Here is a 15,619-nt window from a genome sequence, read left to right on the forward strand (position 1 = left end):
AATTATTTATTTTACTTTATAAATTGCGGTAAAAAATTTGTTTTGGAATTTTTAAAGAATTTTATTTTTAGGGAATTTCTTTAAAAATCACCAAGATTTATTCAAGAAAATATTGAATTATTTTCTAAAAATCAAGACTTTCAATTTCTTTTTTTAAAAATCATTTAATTCCAAAGAAACTACAAATATATTCAACAAAAATATTGAAAAAAAAATTATTCATTGGGATACCAGAATTGTATACTATGAAGATTTTATTTTTTGTCCTTTTTTATTTTCATAAATCCAGGATCCTTTTTTATCATACTCATCCTGTATATATGCAAGCTTGTATATTCATATTTATACATATTATGTATAACAATTTTTTTTTGTACAAATCTGCTAATATATATATATATATATATATGTATATATATGGGAGTAGTAAACAAATTTTATGTAATTTTTGCTTTTTCCTCTTTTTTTTATTATAAAAACAAAACAAAAAAAATAATAATTCTATTTTTGTTGTATCCTTTAATCATCCTTAATTTTCCTTTCTTTTATTCAATACATATATAGATATACATATGTATATGCACATTTATATTGTTATATATATATAAAGATAGTTACATGTTTATTATGTTGAAATTTAGAATAATTCCGGATTTTGTATAATCTTATCAGTATAGTAAAAATAATGACCATTGGTAGCTTCTAAATAATTCCTTTGTATGTATATATAAAAATAATATAAAAATATATTTTGTATAAATATTATTTATGTAAATAGGATCGATGAAAATGAAAAAAATGAGAGAATACAAAAAAAAAGAGAGAAAGAAAATATAAAAAAGAAAAAAATTGATTTTTATTTTATATAGATAATTAAATAAAAAAAAAAATAAAGTACAGAGTGGTCTATTTAAGGTGAGTTTTGGTGTTATAAAATGGGAAAAATGTTAATTTGTGCATTGCCTGAACAGCCAGGTCAAAGCTTCCAATTGCTCCATAGTAGATGATAGTTGCTCATAAATTTGAGAGCTATTGTTCCCGTTTGTATAACGGGATTTTCTTACATTGTTCTTTGGTCAAAAATGCAAAGAATGAGTGAGAGAACTCTAAAAATTATTATATTGTGCTTCTTTTTCTGCTCAATTGTATTTAGAAATGAAAAATTTCTCCATAAAATGGAATATTTCAAGCTGAGTATTTTTAAAACTTTGAGTGTTTTCAGTGTTGTGTGTACAATATTGTCTAGTTTTCAATATTAGTCTCGTATTACTACTATTTCGCATATAAATATTTCAGAAAATTCTTAGAACATTCTCTATGGAGCTCTTCTATAATTATAATGTTATTATAATTATTATAACATTATGATAAACCTTAAATGAAAAACTCTGTACATTAATATAAAAATATTTAAAAACTTATTGATTATATATTAAATTTACATATACAATGTGTGTATTATAAATGCATTTAAAATATATTAAACTAATTATGTAAGTATATAAATTTTTATATAATTATAATATTAAATGCATTTAAATAGTGTACTATGTAATTCTCCAAAAAAAAAACAAAAATATTGTAATAACAATTGGTTTATATCTAAAATAATGGCAATATTATTTTGAAATTGAGAGAATTTACTAATTTGATAGTAATTTTTAATATTAAATTGCAATAAACAAATTTTATTTATAAATTTTGGGAAATTTTATTCTCTGTTTCTGCTTTAGAGGGCCGGGATATAGAATAACAATATTTTTAAGAATAATGTTTGATTTTGAGAGTTGAAATATGAAGTGTTGTAATGGTATGGTTTTCGGTTCTTGAATGAAAAATTCCAAGTATATTTCAAGAATTTGTATAAAGACATGCTTTATATTAAAGGAATTTTGCATAATGGATCTGAATGCCGTAATATTGTGAAAGAAATTTGTAAATAATTAAATTTTAAATTTGCTATCGTTAATATTTAACCATCTAATACGCATGAAAAATTAAAATACTACAATGGGTTTTAATAAAATTTTCATTGTAAATTTGTTCATAGTACCGAAAATTTTCGCATATCTATTATAATTGTTAAAAATTATAATACTGAACATATGCTTGTTCTCAACAGTTTTTTACTTTTATTAAAAATTATAAAATTAAAATATTATCATGGAATTACAATCTATTTGAAATGATATTCGATTCCACTAGATTTATATTAAAAATATTTTTGCATATATTATATAAAACAATGATTTAGATTTCTCAAAAATATTAAAAATCAAAATTTCCAATTAATTTATTATATTTAACGAATAAAAAAAATTAAAATATGAGAGCACACTTATTTGAGCATTATACAATTTTTAATCAAATTCTATTTTACATACAGACATATTACTCTTGTTAATAATTCCGATTAGGATTTTTAATTTTTGAAAAATTTGAAAATTTGTTTGATTTTTTGGAGAATTACCCATTAATTACTTATTATTACATTTTATATTTTTTAAAATAAATATAAAATTATAAGATTTAATTTTTTATTTTTACCTGAATTTATAATTATTAAATGTATATTTCCTAGGATATACAATATAACTATAATATTCCAATAAAATGATTTACTATGCAAACAGTTTTTACCACAACCGCCACCAGTTTGCATTGCTGCAGGATGTTCACCTGTTTCAATTATATATTAATATATATAATAAAATTATTATGAAAATTATTATATATATAATAAGCATCAAGAAAGAAAATATTATATTATAATATGTGATATAATATACAGGGTGTTTCGTATACATTGGTAAATAATTTCAGGACTGATTCTTTAATCAATTTCCAGCAAAGAATTGAATTTTTTTGCATTTTGCTCATTGGTTTTAAATACATTTAATACGTTTTACTGGCAAAACTATGAGAGATATGGGAAAATGTTATATGGGTTACAAAAAACAAAAAATCTGACTTTGGCGAGCTTTATCTCGAAAACTATGGCTTTAATCAAATTGATCGTGTAATCGAAAATAAGGAACAATCAATCGACTGTAAAACGAGCTCCCGATGGTAACTCTATGTCGCGTGGTTCCGAAATTATACCGTAACAGGCTGTAACTCGAAAACGAGTATATCTGCATCTCCCCCACCCACACAATGTTTTGCTGGAAATTAATCAAAGGATCATCCCTGAAATTATGAAAACCCTGTATACTATAAGCATAATAATACACTATGAATAAGTTTTGTGTATTATATGCTTATTACAAATAGTAGATATTTAAAAAATAAACAAGTAAAAACGTTTCAGTCGGTATAAACCGATTGAATAATACCCTGCACCTTTCGTTATTGTGTAGCAATTACTCGAACCTGTGAAGTCATTCTATAGAAACTTCACGGATATGTCTGACCTATAATTGGACATCCGACTGCCAAGTTTCATAAATCTGACTTTATAATTTTTCCAAATATTTAAAATTAGCTTTTGGAGTTGTATGGCAAGTACCTGAACCTGTCAAACAATTCCATCAAAACTTCACAAATATATCTGATCTACAATCGGACACACAACTGCCAAGTATCATGAATCTGACTTTATTATTTTTCCAAATATTTAAAATATGCTTTTGGAGTTGTTTGGCAAGTCCCCGAACCTGTCAAGCAATTCCACTAAAATTTCACAAATATATATGATCTATAATCGGACACACAACTGCCAAGTTTCATGGATCTGACTTTATTATTTTTCCAAATATTAAGAATAAGCTTTAAGACTTGTATGGGAGCTACTCGAACCTGTCAAGCAATCCCATTAAAACTTTAGAAATATGTCTGACCTATAATTGGACACACAACTGCCAAGTTTCATCAATCTGACTTTATTATTTCTCCAAATATTTAAAATTAGCTTCTGGAGTTGTATGGCAGGTACCCGAACCTGTCAAGCAATTCCTCTAAAACTTCACAAATATATCTGATCTATAATCGGACATCCAACTGCCAAGTTTCATGAATCTGACTTTATTATTTTTCCAAATATTTAAAATTAGCTTCTGGAGTTGTATGGCAGGTACCCGAACCTGTAAAGCAATTCCTCTAAAACTTCAGAAGTATATTTGACCTATAATTGGACACATGACTGCCAAGTTTCATGAATCTGACTTTATTATTTTGCCGAATATAAAAAATTTGCTGTTGGAGTTGTATGGCAGCCACCCGAACCGGTGCAGCTATCCCATTATAATTTTTAGAGCATGTGTAGAATATAATTGGACACATGTGTACAAAGTTTTATATTTACAGCTTTATTAGTTTTTGAAATATTCAAAATAAACTCTTTGAGTTGTATGGCAGCTACCCGAACCCGTTGTCCGAATTAGTCCAATAACAATAGGGCTCGTCCTTGGCACAAAAGAAAAAACTTGTGAAAGTTTGGTGTCGATTGCATTATTCGTTTTTGAGTTATCGTGCGAACGGACGGACGGACGGACGGACGGACGGACGGACGGACGGACGGACAGACGGACATGTCTAAATCGACGCAGAATTTTACGCTGAGCAAGAATATATATATATGTCCATACCGCAGATGACTCCTTCAAGTAGTTACAAACTCCATACCAAAGTTAATATACCCTTCACGAAGTGCAGGGTATAAAAACAAAAATGTAATTAAAAATAAATTAAAATAATATCCTATAAAATATTATACGAGTACTATAAAAATGAATTTATTCTCGAATGAATTTAGATTAAATATATTTTATTTATATAAAGTAAACCATTACATATACAATTAAATAGAGAAATTTTCATTAATGCATTTGTATATAGATAATTTTTTTTTTTGAAATTGAATGAAAGTTTTCTGAAATTTTAATACATTTTATGTGCAGAGATAAAAATGTTATTTTAAATTTGCAAATTTAATAATTAAATATTCATAAAAATTATAATAAAAATAATGTCTATTATAATATGCGTTCATATATGCTGTGTCAGTTAACATTAACTGCATTGTATATTAGAGATTTGCGAATACTAAGTACTCGTTATTTTAGTACTCGTTACCTCCAGGATTGGAAGTAACTGGTTCCTCGTAAAGATCAAAAATATTCGTTGCTAAATGATAATATTGTTATGTTGATATTCTGGGAAATTTTAATTATTATGAAAACTATTATACAAAATTTCAATTATACTATTATGGAAAATTCAGAGCATGAGTTATAGTCTTGACTAATAATTATTTTAAACTCCAGGGGACACCGTGTACTTAATATTAATTCTGATTTTTTTTTTTTACAGAAAAATTTTCGGCTAATTTAATAATTATCGTTATTTTTTATTATTGAAAAAAATAATAAGATTTTTTTTTAAATACAATATACACACATGAATTGTTAGATTGATTAACTATTCAAGATCTCACTATTAATAAAATAATTGAATATGCGTTTAATTATTCGTAAAACATTAACTTAGAAATGAACAATGGAAGAGGAAGACAGGACTGTAATCAGTTTTGTATTCAATTATTTTATTGTTATACTTCTGTGTGGTAAGGTAAAGGAGATAAGTATGGCATTTACAATAACTGCATGTTGGTACTAGTTCACTTTTGACATTGTTATCATGCGAATTGTTGTGAAAAAAGTTTTGCTGGTACTGGATAGGAAGGATCTTGGCTCGTGATAAGTACTTTGATAACGAAATATCTTTGGGGTAAGATGATAAAAGTTTTGTGTATTATGTTATAGGAAATTTGTAGGGATTGCCAGAACATTGAAGTGGTGAAGGAATAGAGAAGCTCAAGAATGTAATTTTATATTAATTCCGGATTTTGTATTGAAAGCAAATTAATGATTGCACCTAGAACTCATGGTTATATTGAGATATGGTGATCCTGTCGATATTTAAAGTACAATTATTTTGTAATAAATTTTAAACATAAAATAAACTTAAACCAAATACATTATATATGTATATCAACTAAAGCATATAAAATTATTTTCAATTATAAATGTAATTTACCATTCAGTACATGAACTTGAACAGATGCTGGTATTGCCATTGTTGGTACACAACTATAATTTCCAGAATCTTTAAGTGATGCTCTAGTTAATAATAATCGACTTGTTGTACCTGAATCAGTTTTTTCTGTTTCTAAACTAATACCGCCACGTATTGAATTAAAATCAACTACATGATCATTATGATACCTGAAAAAAAAAAAAATAATCAAAATAAGTACGTCAAAGAAAACAAAAAAAGGTAAAATTTCTGACGCTTTATTTTATTCAATTAATACCCTGGTCTATATAAGAACGATAACGGGTTTATATTATGGAAAATAGGTTTTAAATTTGCATGATATAGAAAATTATAGTCTTAAATTCTTAATATTAAAGTTCATAGCTCAGTGTTTAATACTGTATAACAGCATTTCAATATGAAACGTATAGTTTCATAAATTACTCCGGAAAAACTCGCAGTGCTGTCCATAAGGGAGATTTCCTTAATAACCAATATTTCTTTTATGTGATTATGCCGCGCTTTAATTAATTTTTGTTCACTTATCGGTTGTTATATTAAATTGAATTCAAATAAGCAGTGGTTGAGACCAGAATTCATTATTATTATGAATTGGAAATTGTATAAACAGTTTGTGAATCAAAATTTAAAGAACCACAAAAAGTCTATATTTTTACAGAAATTTTTATGATGTGAAAAATCAAATTATTAACGGAAATTTTTAACATCACACTGTGAATAAAATTTATATAACTATAGGCAGCATATCATAATAATCCTTATCATAAATTATAGGAATAATGAATGTCCTACAGGTGTACATAGTATGTTTTTATTATAATGTGTGTATAGACATTTATTTTCGTAAAAAAGCCTCCATGTCGAAAATTATATAACACCCACTGAGTTATTAATATTTTTCCAAAAAAAATTTTATTTTTATATTACACGTACAAGTTTTTTAGGGCTTCAAAGAATTAGGCGGGGGCAAATATTATTAAAAATAGAATTATTATACAACAATATTTTCCCTACACTATATTGTAATTAAAATATGGTGTTAATTGTAAATGGAAAGATGTATTTAAAAATTTTATAAATAAAATTCTTCAATATTTTTAGAAATTTATAAAATAAAATAAAATTATAAATAAGAATTATATAAAATTACCATAAAACTGAATTTGCATGAATATTAACTGTACATCCTAATGATATTGTACTGTCTTTTTTAACAAAGACTTCTGTTGATCCAAGGATTTTGGCTCTTGCCGCTATAAATATAAAAATAATTTTCAATTGAATAAACTTGTATAATAGAATATTTGTATATATAAAAATATATATTTGTTTATATACGCTTAGTTAACCTTATATACCTATATTCTAATATAAAAATTACAGTTATAAAAAAGGACATATATAAATCACTAAATGTTAAATGATAATGACAATTTTCAAATAGCAAGAGAAAAGAAAAGAAAATTAAATTTTAAAATATGAAAATGAAACAACAATTTTTTCAATTATATATAGAAAACGGTACATTTCATTTTTATAACGGTAAATGTGTTCATATTTTTGTTTTCGTTCTTGTATAGCTTCTCATCTTCTTTTATATATTTATAGGAAATGCGTATGTCCTATTTGGTCAGATGTTATGGAATAGTTTCAAATATTGCAGATTTATTTAGATAAAAGAGTTCTGTGTAAGTGTGTAATATAGTCCCTTGTTGCATAAAACTCTGACAATTCAAAAAAATATTATTTCTAATTTAAAAGGAAGATTTTTGCAGCGGATGGTACTTTAAAAATTACTCTTTTTCTGAATCATGATTCTACAGACAGAATGATTAACTTATTTTGGTATAATTAGATTAATATTTGACAATATTAAAAAGAATTTAGAGGAAGATGAGGTTTAGTTTTATTATTCGAACAATTCGATAGTTTGTTTCTTATCGTTATAAGTCTCTTCACGATAACAATTTATATGTAGGGAATTGTAGGATCGCAACCGATTTCTTACAATATAAATTTGAGAAGTTGTTGTTAAATAAGAAAGAAGGGAACTTTTTTTAACTTTTCTTCTTTTACGAATATGCCACCTTGGGATAGGCTGCAAATATTATGTAGAAAACAGTTTTTTAAGGTATTTGGGACAGCTGTTAGTGAATGAGATTGAAAATTTCATTCCTCGGCCGTATATGAATTTCCCGTTTAATAAACTGAAGTAGCCGAAATATGGCATTGATGCGTCGTCTTGCTGAATTCTTCGTGGCCTTTTTAGAATTAAAACTGTTATATAATATTAACTAGCCACACAACCCATAATTTTATATCGGAAATGCAGAAATTGTGTTATCAGAAGTTTGAATTAGAATTTTAATTGAGAAAATGGTGAATTTTCTAAATTAAAAATTTGAAACAACCATTTAGTTTGCTAGTGACTGAATATCTAAAATTGAAATCAAAAATTAATGTAATTAAAAGTCGGAAAATACTGATTATAATTTCTAAATTGATTTTCAAATTATTTTTTTTTGTATAATGTTATCCCTCATTAACTAAAATCATTTCAAATATCCTGAGTGTCCTTTTTCTTTGTTTCTCTTTAAATGGAAATCTCATTTGTTTCTTCGTTTTTTTTTTTCTAATGGACTAGACTTGTTACGTTTTTTGTTTGTTTTTATTTTTGGTTTCACTTGAAAGAATTCAAATGGCGGCACTGTACATAGCTATATAGAATATTTTGTATGTATACGAAAATTACAGTAAATAGGTAGGTGTAAATTTGATTAGTTAATTATATTTTAGTGTTAAAGTGGTAAAAGAATAAGATAATGAATATAATGATTATAATGATAATGAGTCAGAATGTTTATATCGTATCGTATCTAAGTTGTTATCTTGAAATAAATCATAGTAGAATTATAATTGAATATAGGTTTATCATTTGGTATAACGTAATTAACTATAATAATGAAAAGGAAGTATTATTTTAATATCGAGGATATATAAGGACACTATAGTAAATTTTAATAATCTTATTATCAAAATAATAATAATAATTTTGTAAATAAAATAAGATATTAGTAGATATATTTGATTAATTTTCGATTCAAATAATCAAATTATTTGTAAATTAAAATAATCAATGAACTCAATTATCAAAAATACACGAAGTTTATAATTCTTAATTCTTAGAAGAAACAAATTAGTAAGGATTGTATATAAGAATATGGGGAAAATGAGATGTCCAAAAGAAAGGAACTAATTATTTAGGGGTGATTTTGAATACGAATTAGGTTGAGTTCATGTTGACCGATAATACTTTGATCTGAAATCTTACTGACGTAGTGCATTTTTGTGACAAAAAGCAGATCGTTTTCGTGTAAAGAATTTTGAAAGATCAACTCTCATATTGTCAGCACGAAAATTACAATTGAAAAACTATAATTATAAAGCGATGGTGGTGGGAATCAATGTTGATTAATATTATAATTATTTTAAATAAATTTTATGGGCATTATTTGGTTTCAAAAATTTACTGTCAAAATGCAGAATAATGTCAACAACTCAAAGCTAAATCCGTCGAATTTTAAGGTTGTTAAGTAGAAAGAGAATTGATTGTTTCAAATTGGATTGAATACGAAAGTGAAGTCTTTAATCACGGAAGAAGTAGATCACAATTTTTTAATTTATGTTTTGATCGGCACTCTCAACCATACAATTTAGTTACAATACACACTCAGTTTAGGCCTATACATTTTTGACAGATAATTTAAATTATATGCTTATTTTAAGTTATAACAGATAATTCCAGGGAAGGTTGTTGCTACAGAAAATCCTATTTAATCTAAAATCATTAAAATGAATAGCAGTTTAGATTAACGTGAAATTTAAAGTATAAAATTGAATTGTTTTATATAACTAGTACTTGTGTTTTGGGTGGTAACATTAACCTAGAATAAAAATCTTTAATACTATTATAAAAACAAATCTTTATTTTTAATTCTTTTATATTTAAAAATAACCTGAAAATTGGTCATAGCAAATTTTAAGTTTTAAATTCACATGAAAATATTTTAAATACCTTTATGTTAACTGAAAATCTACCTCAGAGCTTGAAATATTTTTTTGTCTAATTTTTCTGAAAATTTTACATTTAAAATTTATTTTTAGAATAATTTTTTTTTTTTAATAAAATAATTTTTATATTTCTCATTTCATATTAGATATATTGTGGTTTTATATATAAAACCTAGAAATAGTACAAGTAGGAGTAGTGTCAAGGACATTTAAAAATAGAGAATTCAAATATTCTTTATATGTAAAAGTATGTTTATTATAATGTAATTAAAATAATGAGCAATGAAAATCCTATTAATTTAAGTAGGTGTAAAATAAAAATTTAGGATGACCATTATTAATACATATAATAATTGTAGAAGAGTCTGCATATACATATATTTGTAAAATAATTGTGTTAAGTAAGGATATTATGCGTATATATATGATTAGATGTACAAACTCTTAAAAATGTTAGTGCAAGGTTAGTGTCTAAGTGGGTATATTTTTGAATTAAAAAGAATATTATAAAATTAAAAATAGAATATTTGCCTTGTCCATTTGGTGCGTAGACATTTCTTAAGTAATTTAATTTGGATTTTCTTGAATAAGTTGAAAAAAAATTATATTTTGAATTAAGTAAGGATTTTTTTTTTCAAATTTGTATGAGGATTTCAATGTAATTTGTTTTTCTAAAAATAAAATTTTATTTTTTTAAAAGAGAATAATGATTTATAAAATTCAAAGAATTTTGAAAAATTTTTCTGGTCTTTCAAAATTTAATGTGAAATTAAATTTTAGTTCTATAAAAGAAATTAAATATTGTCAATTTTTGATTTTTGGTTCAGGGTATGTTAGAGATTTTTAATTTGAAAGAGATTTTTAATCATGAATTTAATTGCATCGCATTGCAATATTTGTTCGAATTCCAATTCTCGCCTCCCCCTTCCCCACTTTTATTTTTTTCAAATTTAATATATTCTAAACATTAAAGCTGAAAATCAGGCTATTCCACTTTTTATATTTACAGCATAAAATTTTAATGTTTGAATTTGACTTGTTTGCCTAAAATTATGCAATTTTATACTAATATAATTTTATGAAATGTCGCAAACATAAATGGCTTTAGAGCAATAGAAATTGCTTGTGGAGATTGTAGCGGTAAATATATTGGACAAACACCCATAAATAATAAAAACACCCATTATTAAGTAAATAATACACCTATAAAAGTAGTCATTGCCATAGAAAACACGTCACAGATCATAATGAATTAGAAGTTTGAGTAGAATATTTTCTGATCAACAAACACAAAAAACACCGAAATCTGTAAACGTAGATACAGAGCCAAGGTTTAGGTTTAGGTTTAGTTTGACGTTGCCATCCGAGGATACACTTAGGCCAATTAAACCCTTTGTGATAACGCCGGATCTCCATATCACCAGCCTTACATGAACTAGCCCGAGCCCTTTGTAAACTGGTTCAAATAACTGGCATTAACATTTGTCAGGTCCGTAACTCGCAAAAAGAATTGTAGACCAGCCCCATTACAATTGTAGAAATTTTTCTAAGAATTTAAAAAAAAAAAAAATATTAGATTACGAGTATAAGGCTTTTATGTTTTAAAAAAAATCTCAATCTTTCCATAATAAATTCTGAAACTGAAATATTTTTTTGTTAATATATTTTATATTCACCCGATGAAAATGTTATTTTTTGTCTAGATATATAAACATTTATTAAGAACTCATTTAAAAGTAAAATAGTTTAAAGTTCAGGTATGTGAAAGGATAATGAAAAGGATTTAAATTAGTTTTTTTCAATTGAAATCAATAGAGTCCGGAGTATTTATGTAATAGATTTATGTTCACATAATATTCTAAAAGAGTTTTTTTGAAAGATAAATTTAAAAATTTAAAATTTCCTACTTACTTTAATTAATATCGTATGCCAATTTTGAAGACAAAGAATAATTTCTTTTTATTATAAATTTTCGTATTTTAAAAATAAAAATTTTTTAAAAGATTTTCTTTCATATACGGTACATAGTTAGCTAGTTGTCATAACATTAAGTCAAGTGAATTCATTTTAAAAGGAATATTAAACTCAAATATAATTAAAGAATTGAAATTTCAATAGTTTGTTTTTTTAACTTTTTAAGGAAAATTTCTTTCAAAAATTTTTCTACTTTAATTAGAAAAAAAGAAATTTTCTTCTCTAAATTGTGTGTGCAAATTTAATTTGGTTCATTATATTGGTTCATATTAATTATTATAAAATTCTAATTTTAATTTTAATGTCCAAATTTTCAATAATTATGGAAATGGCAATACAAATATATTTATTTGTGATTTGAATTTGACTGTGATTTTCCCAATATTAAATAAACAAAAACAATGAGATTTTCAGTAACAATGTTTCTATTAAAATTTAGGGATATTATTAGACCTATCTTTACCTAAAATATCGTCAAATGTTGTAAATTAGAGTGCATTACAGGTATAGTATCATTCTTTGATAATAATAATTTTTCACCTATGAATATGACATTAAAGATTTTTCTCAATATTTTCAATAATTTATTATTCATGAATAAAATAAATAAATTTCATATTAATCATGTAATATGTAAAATAATTAAAATGATGTGAAAAATAATAATAAATTAATTGAAAAAAACATTAAAAATATTGTAAAATTCCATTTAAGGTAAAAATTGTGTTTAAGTGCGTGGGAAAAACAATAACAATAAAAAAGAAAATTCACTTCACATGTTATGGTTTAAATTAATTAAAATTCGTTAATTTACTTTGCTTTTATTTATTTTTTTTTTATTATTATTTTGTTATAAATAAATTTTTTTTTTTTAATGGAAATAATAATGTAACCAAACCATTAATATTTTAATTGTATATCATAATAGATTACAATATTGATTGCATATTTATAGGAGAATGATAATAATATTATTGTATTTTGTTACTTTAACATATTTTGCAATTTTAATAAACAACACAATTAATAAATAAATTAAATTATTTTAAATGTATGACATTTAACACGTTGCCGACCTATATAATTTTGAAGAAAAATAAAAAAAAAAAAATTTAAAGAATGTAGATAATGAAAATTTGTGGTAAAAAAATATATGTATTCGTTTGCAGTGCTATGACAATTAATCTCTGCAATACAGATTAATAAATTTAAAAGTTATTTTTCTCATTACAGTGATATTTGTAGAACGAGACAATAAATTTTCAACATTCAACTGAAAAACTCTGGTGGATTTTATTTAATATTTTACTATGTTAGTGAAGTCACTTATAATAGCCGCATTATCTTTAGAATTTTTGAATATGAAACGATATTCATAAAATAATATATGAGCCAGGATAATATTAATTTATTCATTTAATTCGAAATTACATCAAATAATTTTTTCTTTTAATAAAATATTCAATATGGCATAGAAACGGAAGTTTTAGAAAATTTTATGTCATTATTGTAAACATAAATCAATTCTTGCTTGCATATTAGTCTAATATGGTTTGTGTCTAGAATAAATTTTTTTAGAATAACTATTGCGATTCGTTTTTCGTAATAACCCCCACTAATACCCCATTTCCATAGTAATATTTTGGAAAATTTCTTTAAAAGAGAAAGAGCCACTGTAGTATCGGTATAACAACATACCCTACAAATTGAAATTGCATGGAAAAAAAATGCCATCAATCACTATATGAACATTATAATCCCAAAATGTTGGGCTAAATTTAATTTATATGTTCTTTATAATAAATTTTTTTTTTTTTTGTACCGGGAATTTATTTTAATAGCATTTTATATTATACCAGTATTTTATGAGACTCTAATGGATAACGTAAAATTGCAATTTTTATGTTCAATAAATTTTCAATTAAATTCTTTTAAAAAATTATTATATAATTAATTTATTATTTTATATTATATATAAAAAAAATATATATATATATAAAATAAATCATATTATCTTAAATTATATATTGTTATTATTAATATTAATTGAACTTCAATAATTATATACTTAATTAATAATGAAATTGTAAATATCCGCTTGAATATGTTAATTGGCTATGAACAATAAAAATATATAAACTATAAGGTTATTTAATCAGAAATTTAATATATAAAATATTATTTATAATCGGACAATATGTATATATAAATCTTTAGTGTATAAAATTGAAAAGGATTAAATTTGCAATACCAATTACCATAGTTACTTTAGTTTAACCCATTCGACTCGGCTTGTACACATATTATGTACCAGTAAAATCTATACATTCTTAAAAGCTAAAAATGGCATTGTGTTTGGTTATATTTTGTAACATTCAGTTTTTACATGATTTGGCACATTAAATATTGACGTAACTTTTTTCATTACAGACAGTTTGTTTTAAATAGAGTAAATAGATCCTACATGTTAAATATGTGCTGATTAAATTATTCGAAAGCCGGCTCGAAAGGTTTAAGGTGATTCTTATGGAAAATATAAAATAAATTTTGTATAAAATTTAACTATCTTAAATATTCGTTCCAAGAAATTTATTATTTGAAAAGTTCTGTGTTTAGATTAATTAGATTTTCTAAGAAATATCTTCTCGTAATTGTCCGCGAAGCATTATAGTCGATTATTAGTCCAATTAACACTTGAATAATGCTAATGAAATTGTGAAATTTATTTAAGAAAATTTGGCGTCCATTGTCGCAAATTAGTTGGCTAACATTACACTCACAATAATTAGCGATAATATTTTCTTTTGCTTTAATAACTTCTATCGGACTTAGAAAATATCCAAGACTATCCAGAAAGTTACTGACCTAAAAAACTATTAATTTTTCAAATCTCACTTAAAATTTTATTTCAACTTAAAATTTATGAAGAACTTGAATAAAACAAAATTGAATATAAAATATTAATAAACTGAGGGTAGGTGTCCTTGTTCACTAACATACACACACATAGAATTAAACTATATAATATCGTTTTTATATATATATAAAAATATTCCAAAATAATTTTAAGTAAAAAATAAATTCTTAATAAATAAATCGTAATTATTTGAAATTATTGGCTGTATTTTTATATACTCTTTTTCATTATTTTTATTTTTAAAGTAACTTAAACTTTTATTTTTATTACCATTTTTAATATCCTTTAACTTATTGTTTTAAATAAAATATCAGAGAAGGATCAACAGTGATTTTACTTTCTCATTTGTGTTCTCGTTTATTTTGGTTTGTTTTATTTTTTTGTTTTTGTCTTTTTTCTTCATTTTTCGTGTCTCTATATAAGAATATCTTCTCATTTTTGTAAATTGATGTTCATGTGAATACTGAAATGAATTTAAGGACATTTGATACTTTGGGATAAAAATAACGCTCATTGTATATGTAAATGTCTTTAATCGGGGAATAGAGAGACGGAGGAACGGAATGGATGGGGAAGTTTATATACAAGTGAATGGAGATA

The 15,619-nt window shown here is 24.3% G+C and overlaps 1 protein-coding gene across 1 annotated transcript in view; it reads right to left on the reverse strand.

Moving 5' to 3' along the window:
• Positions 1 to 622: 622 nt before the first annotated feature.
• Positions 623 to 15,619, reverse strand: part of LOC129618326 (zwei Ig domain protein zig-8-like) — a 79,534-nt gene continuing 64,537 nt past the window's right edge. The window contains exons 5-8 of the mRNA XM_055533096.1: positions 7,208 to 7,310; positions 6,037 to 6,224; positions 2,548 to 2,679; positions 623 to 713 (exon numbers count right to left, since the gene is read on the reverse strand). Coding sequence (XP_055389071.1) covers positions 703 to 713; positions 2,548 to 2,679; positions 6,037 to 6,224; positions 7,208 to 7,310 — 434 coding nt within the window. The 3' untranslated portion in view covers positions 623 to 702. The remainder of the gene's footprint in view (positions 714 to 2,547; positions 2,680 to 6,036; positions 6,225 to 7,207; positions 7,311 to 15,619) is intronic.

This window comes from Condylostylus longicornis, unplaced genomic scaffold, assembly GCF_029603195.1.
Source record: "Condylostylus longicornis isolate FDR11 unplaced genomic scaffold, ASM2960319v2 ptg000006l, whole genome shotgun sequence".
NCBI classification, from domain to species: domain Eukaryota; kingdom Metazoa; phylum Arthropoda; class Insecta; order Diptera; family Dolichopodidae; genus Condylostylus; species Condylostylus longicornis.